Source organism: Monopterus albus, unplaced genomic scaffold (genome assembly GCF_001952655.1).
Source record: "Monopterus albus unplaced genomic scaffold, M_albus_1.0 scaffold158.1, whole genome shotgun sequence".
NCBI classification, from domain to species: Eukaryota; Metazoa; Chordata; class Actinopteri; order Synbranchiformes; family Synbranchidae; genus Monopterus; species Monopterus albus.
Genome location: NW_018128038.1, coordinates 741,061 through 750,834, shown reverse-complemented (window position 1 = coordinate 750,834; position 9,774 = coordinate 741,061). Strand labels below are relative to the sequence as shown.

General features: G+C 40.0%; 1 protein-coding gene across 2 annotated transcripts in view; it reads left to right on the top strand.

The window, feature by feature from the left end:
- Window positions 1-3,170, top strand: part of ccnb1 (cyclin B1) — a 3,883-nt gene extending 713 nt beyond the window's left edge. The window contains exons 3-9 of one of the 2 annotated variants that reach the window (XM_020615157.1): window positions 206-295; window positions 393-581; window positions 675-833; window positions 971-1,207; window positions 1,285-1,425; window positions 1,797-1,907; window positions 2,773-3,170. In XM_020615157.1, the coding sequence (XP_020470813.1) occupies window positions 206-295; window positions 393-581; window positions 675-833; window positions 971-1,207; window positions 1,285-1,425; window positions 1,797-1,907; window positions 2,773-2,877 (1,032 nt within the window). In that variant the 3' untranslated portion in view covers window positions 2,878-3,170. Of the gene's footprint in view, window positions 1-205; window positions 302-392; window positions 582-674; window positions 834-970; window positions 1,208-1,284; window positions 1,426-1,796; window positions 1,908-2,772 lie in introns of both variants that reach the window. The other variant, XM_020615156.1, reaches the window with a different exon arrangement.
- The last annotated feature ends 6,604 nt before the right edge of the window (window positions 3,171-9,774 follow it).

The window sequence follows — 9,774 nt, the reverse complement described above, 5'->3', positions numbered from 1 at the left end:
GTTGCACTCAGTGAAATTTAAACGTAGTCGAGCAACAGTGTCCTGAAACAATTCCATTTTACACGGCTATATAATCTAACTATTTAACTTGGTGAAGTGTTCGTATAACCGTGTGTGTGTGTGTGTGTGTGTGTGGTGAAATGTGCCTTAAACACAGAGCTGCCATAAGATTCATCTAACTTGTAACTTCAATCTTTACCTTTAGAATGTTAAGATGGAGGCCACTAAGAAGACCAAAGTCACAAAAGTGGAAAAAGCAGCTGTTGAAAAACCAAAAGATGTTCCTAAACCTGAGGTGAAGGTGAGTTGCATGCCAATAGCTTTTCAGCTGTTGATGTACAAATGACTGCTGGGTGTGGTATTTCTAATGTTTGAGATTTCCACTATTTCAGGTTCTGCCTGAACCAGCATCACCCACTCCGATGGAGACATCTGGCTGTGAGCCTGCTGACCTCTGTCAAGCGTTTTCAGATGTTATACTAAATACTGCTATCAGGGATGTGGATGCAGGTGACCATGACAACCCAATGCTCTGCAGTGAATATGTGAATGACATCTACAAGTACCTCCGACAGCTTGAGGCAAACTATTTTAATTTTCAGATTGGATTTTATGTGTCAGGTATTGCTCCCATTTTGGCTTAAATATTTTTTTTATTTTTTTTTTCTCCTCAGGCTGAGCAGAGTGTTAGATCCAGTTATCTGCAGGGCCAGGAGGTGACGGGTAACATGCGAGCCATTCTCATTGACTGGCTAGTGCAAGTGAGCCTGAAGTTCCGTCTGCTGCAGGAGACCATGTACATGACTGTTGGAATCATTGACCGCTTTCTTCAGGTGTGTGTGATTGCATCAAACCCAAGTCTGGCTTGTCTCTATTGCTCTGCATGAAATGACCTCTACTACATGATAAAATCCTGGCCTCCTCGTTTTACTCTATCTTGCCCTCTTCTAAAATTAATTGTTTTCAACAGGACCACCCAGTCCCCAAGAAGCAGCTGCAGTTAGTCGGTGTTACAGCCATGTTCCTTGCATCCAAATATGAAGAGATGTATCCCCCAGAGATCTCGGACTTTGCATATGTGACAGACAAGGCTTACACCACTGCCCAGATCAGAGACATGGAGATGACAATCTTGCGGATGCTTAAGTTCCAGCTAGGCCGCCCTCTTCCCCTGCAGTTCCTTAGAAGGGCCTCAAAGGTTGCTGAGGTTTGTAGCAGCAATTTAGCCCAGAACTTGCATTCAGTGGCTCTTGCCTGTCATATTTAACCTGTCTTGCTTCTCAGGTAACTGCTGAGCAGCACACCCTGGCAAAGTACCTCCTGGAGCTCACCATGGTTGATTATGAAATGGTTCATTTCCCACCTTCCATGTTGGCAAGTGCTGCGTTGGCTCTCACCCTCAAGATCTTGGATGCTGGAGAATGGGTGAGTACAGAAGTTTACAGGGTCTACATAAGCTTGTACTTTCAGTCCATTATAGCTCAGTTGTGTGGGTGTTTTTTTTTTATTTTATTTTTTTATATAAATACAGGTTCTAAACGTTTAGACGGCGTCATCTTACATTTGTGTCAAAGATGGCTTGAGTTAGAGATTTACCAAGTGGTATGAAGGGTAACCTCTGGTTGGTACTGTTCAGTGATCTAATTATGGAAGTGTTTCCAAAATTACCTAATGTCTGGTTTTCAGTAAGCTAATACTGGCTGTCCAAATCTTGTAAAGGAAGGTATATGAATTGAAAAGGTTAACTTAATCTAAATCTTGAAATTGGGATTAATTGTTATGAACTGTACCCTTAGGATGCGACACTGCTGCACTACATGGACTACACTGCAGAGAGTTTGATTCCTGCGATGGCACATATTGCCAAGAATGTTGTCAAAGTGAATGATGGACTGACCAAGCACCTGGTAAGTTAACAAAACTTGTTCTGTACCCACCCAAGTTGACCAGAAAAAAGACTTTGTGTAATAGGTCCATATAGGAATGGTAGACTCAAACACAAGGCATAGTTCAGACAGACTTTTGGACATGCTTCTAACTTGCAATCTTGGCACGATTACTGCTATTGATTTTCAAGGTCAATGTGAAGAGTGGATGTGACGATGACCAAGGCCTATTATGTGCACAGTGCTACATCAATACTGTTCTAACACAAACTTGAAATTCCACACGATTCCTTTTGAGGTCGAAGGGTACAAAACTTGGGTGGTGGTTGACTCAGATTTGAGTTTCAATAGCCATATTAAGATTCTAAAACATTGCGAGTTTCAGAGATGATGCAGTAGAGCTCACTCATGCTCTACTCACCAGTAGAGTGGACTATTGCAGTAGTCTTAATGTCTCCTCCTTAACCCTATAGACCTGCAGTTTTTCCAGAATAATGCTGCTAGAACTGAATCATCACTGCACTGACTCCTGGTCTCTTACTGAATAGATATAAAGTACTTATTATTCTAAACTTAATGGTCTCGCACCAAAATACATTGAGCCTCCTTTTAAAATATACCAACCAAGCAGAGCCCTTGGAACTGAATTATCAGCCGATTGAACCTTGGGTCAGGACTAAACGGGGAGAAGCGGTGTTCAGCTAACATGCTGCACACAGGTGGAACAAGTCCCTAATCTGGCCACACTTCAGGCTAAGCTTAACACTGCTGTCCTCATGCTTTGGAGTCAATCTAGTTAGGTCTATCTTTATTATGTAAAGCACCCTCTGAATTTACTTGTGTACAAAAGGTGCGCTATAAATAAACTGACCATGACCTTTTGCAGGCCATCAAAGGTAAATACTCTACTTCAAAGCAGATGAGGATTGCCACCATCCCACAGCTGAAGTCTTTACTGGTGAAGGACCTAGCAAAGCAGCTCGCCCAGTGAGAGGACTTGGTTTATGGCACCATGTGCTGACTTGTACAGATGTAATTTAAGATCTTTACATGGCTGAGGGATCAGCACACGTAGGGCTGTGACATTGGTTTGTATGATTAGCCAGCTGAGATTGTATACTTAACTGACATTTCCCAAAGCATGCTGCAAGGTTTAGTTTTCTGAAAGCATGCCCGACAAACTGGCAGTTCACTCTTTATCAGTGTATTAAAATTGACTTGCTCTTAGTAAACTGAACACATCACACTAGCTACTTAACATGAGATTCAGTCAGCCACTAATAATGTAATATTACACATTTACAGCATGACTCACTTTCATAATGAGTTGACAAATCCTGCATGTGGAGTATCCTCGACCACAATACACCTGTCTCTGCAAGTTCTTCAGTTTATTTGCTGCCAAGCAGTTGAGTTAAACTTGCTGCATGCTTTCAGAATTGTCAGCCAAGTAAAAAGGTCCAGTGGACAGGTGACAATTGTTAGGCTTTTATAATGGAGTGTGTGTGTGTGTATAATGTACAGCAATACTTTTTATATTTTTAATTTTTTTGTTGTTGTTTTGAGCAAGTATTAAATGCTTTAGACCAGAAATGTGCTCCCTTGTCATGAGTATTTGTCACCACTAGAGACTGCTGCAAGTCTGAAGATGTTTGCTGTTGAGCTTCCATGTTTTATTGAGCAACACATGTTCACATTTACAGTAAATTCTGCAAGGCACAACCACTTTCATGAAGATAATTGCTTGTTTTATGCTAAAGATTAGTTGACACAATTTCTCTGAACTCTGCACACGTAACACTTGATTGCACTGGAGCAGGGTTGTTTTTGTTTATTGCAAGTAACAAAGTTCATTGCTTTATTTTCATGCCAACTCTGAACAGCTTATTCCCAATATCAGGGAAAATTAGCTACTAATAGGTTTTTGGAAAGTATTCTTCATATTACTCAATGTTAATCACCCAATTGGTTACTAGGTGAAACATGGCTGCCAAAAATATCAAGTCCAAGATTTGTAAGAAACAGTGCTGACAATCTGCTTAACTATAGCTTGTGAACATTTTGCTCATTGCTGAGAAAGGGTTTGACTACAGAGTGGCCTTTATTTTATTATTTTTATCCTGGACAAAATTTGTTAATTTTATTCTGACCCAGCTGCTGTTCAGTACAGAGGGGCTTTGAGACCTCTCCCATCCATAAAGGTTACAGTGTTTCACTATCGCTCCTAGTTATTGAGCTCTTGACACAATGAATTACATCAAAGTCAAGGAGTAAGGTTAGACATTGACAAACCATGCATCATGCTCTTTCAATGTGCATACATTCTGAACCTCAAACTGAGCTGTTCCCAGAAGTCAATGTAAACTGAGTTCTCTACTTGACTAAAATTGACCGGGGTTGGGGGTTCCTGTGAAAATTCCCAAAGGACTTTCCAGTCCAGTCCCCCCTAACGCATTTCATATGAAGGTTCCAAACTCTTACACATTTATAAATATTTAGTGCACTTGATCTTTTGCAATCAAACTACCCATATTAGAAAAATTCAGAGGGTCTAAGATGGCCACCTTACCAGCAGTGGCAGAAAAAAAATCCTAAAAACTGAAATACCACAGTGTAAAAACAAAGTAAAAATCCTGCATTTGAAACAATAGTACAAAACAAAGTACCTGTGAGGAAGTGACACATTTCACTTTAATGTATATCATATTGTGTATTTCATGTTGCAGCTAACAAGTGATCAAATAGATGTAGAGTAAAAAGCAATATTTGCCTTTAAACTGTGAGAAAGGTGCAGTATGAAGTAGCAGAAAAAGTACAGAAGCCTTAGAATTGTACTTAAGTACAGTACTTGAGTAAATACAGATCAGCAAAGAGTGAAACTGTCTATGCTCACTAAACCAAAAGTGTTGGGATAATCTAAGGATAATCACCTTTATTGGCCAAGTATGTTGCACACCAGGAATTTGTTTCCGGTACAGAACCAAGGGGCGCCTCCCTGCCAGGCCTAGAGTTTTATTGCTGGTCAGTTCAAGTGCAAAGTATGATTTGTTTCTGGGAATCCTAGTGGTCTGGTTCAGAACCTGTCACTTGCAAGATCCAAAATCACTTAAATCTTTATCAACGACTCTGATCAGGTGAAATCTCTAAGTAAAATACAGCTATCTATAACACACAGTTAAAATGGAAAGAAAAAACATTTCAATATCCCTAATCCCAAGGCCTTGACTTACCTCTCCACACAGGCACTTTTTTTTTTCTTATTTGAAAGGAAATAACAGTTTGAGAAATCTGTCTTTTGTACCTGTTCATTTAAAGGTAAAAAAGGGCTCGTTATTCTGTGTGGTTCCTTCATCATGACTCACTGAGCTGGAGGTGTTGCCCAGAAAACGGATAATATTTATTACAAGGTTACTCCCACATGGGAGCAAAATGTAAGTTTTTGTCGCAGAATATATTTTATTCCAGTAAAGGATAGTTACTCATTTGTTTTGGTCCTGTGATGTTGTAATCCAGAATATCACTGGGAAACATTTTATGTGTTCAGCTTTGGCCCTCTCCGTACATACAGCATATAGGTCAAAATTCTTTGGTAATCAAATTTAAAGGTTTTCTAAATACCGTAGTAGTGATGAAGAAAACTCTGGAGCGCTGAATAAATAGAAAGGAGCAGTGTGGGAGATGGTTAAGTTTCCGAGCATTTGACACGGTTAAAATGGCACCGTCTGCTGCTTGAAGTAGATATGCTTGGCTGAAGCATATATGAGACCTGAGGAAACAATCAGAATATTCATGCTTTTATTATTGTTTTGTCTCATTTTGTATACACACAATATGTACACATGCATATACTGTGCATCTTGCTGCAATACTTTGAAAGGCTGATGTCATGTAGTTTGAAGCATAGTGTCACTATTTAAAATGCTTGCATGTGTTACAATAAAAGGAATAACATCGGATATTTTATATTTTTGATTCTTTCAAATTAATATCACTATTGGCCTGACATTCAGTATTCGTTAAGCCCTACTATCAAATCTATGTATTTGGACACTGTGTGCATTACTGGAAAGCAGTAGGACATTGGCACTGCAGAGGTTTTGATTTGTCATAGTGGGGAAAAAGCACAGATGTTACTAATAACATTAAAGACTGCTCTGTTCTGTTTAAGTTTGGTTTCCGGGTCCAGAAATAGTAAAGTAGCTAAAATGGAAGTCGGCCATTATTCATTTTTCAAAAAAGGCCTATGAGCAAGACTGCTTTATGGTAACACTGGAGTTTAGTTAACTTACTCAGCAAAAACATCCCAATCTGGTTATTTTATCCATGAATGTTTTCTCCATTTACAGAAAAGTGGCTCTATCAAGAAATGTGATGTTAACTGAAATTAGACGTTTGTCATTAGTTGAGCTCACATCCATGGGTGTAGCCCATCACCAGCTCCATCGGTTGAGTCTTTAGTTTTTGTAGATGTCATATAAACTACAGATGCAAAGGCTCCTCATAACTCATTACTCCAATTACCATCCAGCCACAAGTATTTAAAGCTAATGGACAGCGCACTTTAAGCCATTCACAGCTGACACCCTGGGGGAACCAGGCCTGCCTTATCTATCGTCCCATTCCCTGGAGGATTCCCAGAGAGCTTTCCTGTACAAGACCACCTGCCATCTGCATGATGTGAGTCACTGAGTACATCATCCGGATCATAAGGCCATCACTCCTAAAGGTCTGCCGGATAACAGCTTTGATGCTGTAAGGGCCAAGACTCATCTGCTGCTGAATGGACAAAACATGATTTGGTTCATTGGAAGTTTCTGTTCATTGGAATTCATGCAGTGCAATATGAGGAGTCAGTTCCACAGAAAAGATCAGTGTTGCTTTCATTGTCTTGTGAGGTAGAAACATGGCCAAACCATGCTTTGGCAGTTAGAAGTTTTATAATGTTTGACAGTTCAACACAATGATGAACTGAGATTCTAGGTTGTATACCTGTTACCTGACTTAATGACATACAGGCAATAATGCTGACACCTTTAGAGCACATCCCTTTCATCCACCCAGCTCTGAACCATCTGTTGTTTTCCACAGACACGTGATAATTACTTTCAGTATTGTGGAAAGCCAGGCTTTTAAACCCACAGATCATGCTGAGAATTCATACTTGAAGGCTGAGGTCATGACTGGGCAGCCATATCAGTTTACAAGACAGATTCCTCCCATGTGGGGCTCCAAACCATACACTTGCAGCTGCCTGGAAGACTATTTGGCCTTTCTGACCAAAATTCAGCTGTGTGACATTTACTATGATGGAAAATTGAACATGGTTGTGCAGTTCAAGACACTCAAACACTGAAGCACCAGGTTTGCTGTTAACCTTAATATTTGTAATGAGTCAGTTCACCTAAACATATTTCATCACTCCATCAGTCCTTATGGTATCTAGCCATGTAGATAGGTTTATTTTTATGTGCAGGGTTAAAGAACAGTGTTTACACTGCAGATGAATTTTATGAGGCTGTTTAGGCCATAATTGATGCTTTCTCACACAGACATAACTATACTCTTCGACACACACTACTATGTCCTTTTACATGTACAGTCATACTCCTACTCAGTCATACACACATCATCATAATCTCACACGTCCACTACACTTCCACATAGTAGTGGACTCTCATACAATTTTATTTGTGGTGCTCATTAACATTAAAATAAAAGTACATTTGAAACTAACAGCAGCACATCTTTTACCAGACTCTGATTAGATTCACTCTGGTATTAGACATACAGTACAAACATAATGGACACTGGACAAAGACCGACAGCTACACAACATGACCTGATTTGACTGAATGTTTCCCACACTGACTCAGATCTTGGGTTAGGCCTTTTATTCTAGGGATATCTACACTTGTGTACTGTAACTCTCAGGTTAGGCATGGAGACTATAAATCTTTGACAGAAAACCTACTGATTTTGGTGATCCCTTGACCTTTTCATCTGGTGCAAACAGACTACACTAGTATGGAAAGCATGATAAACCTGTCTTCCAACATGTTGCTGTTGTCAGTTTGAGCATATTAGCATGCTAATGTTAGTATTTAGCCCACAGCACACCTAGACCTCTGAGTGCAACCTCTCAAAGCCACAAACATGGGCAGAGAGTTTGGTTTTGTCCCTTGCAAGTCAAATGGGCTTCACAGAAGTGCAATACTAAATCGCTGTATTCCCTTGGTGGGTGTGAAACTTCAGTCATATGATAACAGTTGTATGTAGAGGATTTTAATTGTAACTCCTTGGCTGCTTCTTTGGTAAAAACACATCCAGCAAAAACAGTTCATAATGACAGTTTGTGGATTCTCCAGACAAATGAGCACATTGTTTCAGGGATGTTTAATGGAGTTCTATTCACTTTGACTGTATTGGTTTAGCAGCAGCAACAGAGGCCGATATCTCACAACCTGTCTGTGCCAATAAAACCAAAGCTAGCTGCATGGTTGAGAGACATATTTTAAAGCACATACTGTATATAAATACACTCTGCAATAGAAAATATGTTTTCTAATAAAGCTTTCTACCAAAAAAACAGTTCAATAAACTTCTGAAAGAAGCCCCCAAATGATTTCTGGTCTTCTTCATTGTAAATCCCAACAATCACAGATATTGAAACATACAAAAGACCCCAGATATACCGGTGAAATTACTATAACAAGACACAGTGGCTATAGGGAATAGTGGAGAGACTCAGCCTTTTATGTTTGAAACTTGTTCAGACCCAGACTCTGACAAGGAGACTGTTGTTCACCAGAATCGATGACTGGCAGATGTCGGAGAATGGTTAGTGTGGTTATCATCTTCAAATGACAATAATGTACAATTACACAAACTGAAAGACCTTTAAAGATTCTGAGTGACATTCTGTGAAAATAATTTGGAGATGCTTATTTATTCTTGCACATTTCAGTGTCCTTAAAGCCAAAGTGCCTCTGTCTTTTTCCATATTTTGTCAAGCTCTCCCAATTAAGTGAATGTGCGAGTCAGCACTGAGGGCCAGAGAGAATTCAAAGCTCTCAGGATTTCAGCAACCCAGATCTCACCCACAAGCGGATCATCCAAGCCCAGAGTCAAAGGTTTGGGAGTCCTGCCCAGTTTAAACATCATCCAAGATGGCCAGAAGTTTAACAAGTGCACTCTTCAAAATTAGTCAATGCCCGCACAATTCAATAATGACAAAGTCAAACAAACAGCCAGCTCGTGGGAGCAACATTAGGGTTTCTGTGTGGTACTAATAGGTTGGCAGTTGGCACGCAGCACGAGGCCTCTGACCTAGAGAACAGAGGGAAGCACATATAAACATGGGGGCTTTCATTTTCTCAGTTTGTAGATTTTCAAATAAAAATCATGTGCTGACCTTTAATGCTCAGCGTCACAGTGAGGAAAGAAAGGCTTCCATTGTGGCCTGATCAGTGGTGTGTTTGAACCAGGTGTGAATGGGATTTTCTCCAGACTACCTTAACCTCTTTGTGTACAGTTAAATGGAATGCAGGAAGTCATCTTTTCTTCACGAACAAGGTTACACTTACATGTAAGCTGAATTGTTGCAGACAACTGAGCTTTTAAAAAAACATTGTGTTGTGAGAGTACTTTGGAGGGAGAGGCCAAAGCAGAGTGAGTTTTTTTTTTTTTTTAGCACTGTTCTCATAATGGCTAAGATGACTTACAGTAACTGACAAAACAGTCTCATAGTGAAGCCCATTTAGCAGTCGCTCTGGAGCTTTCAATCATATCAGGAGTTTCATCAGCAGATTTATTTCAACATGAGACATAGAATGGATTTTAAAAAAGCGCGCCGGGGGGGGGGGGGGGGGGAAGGGAACACACGCATGGT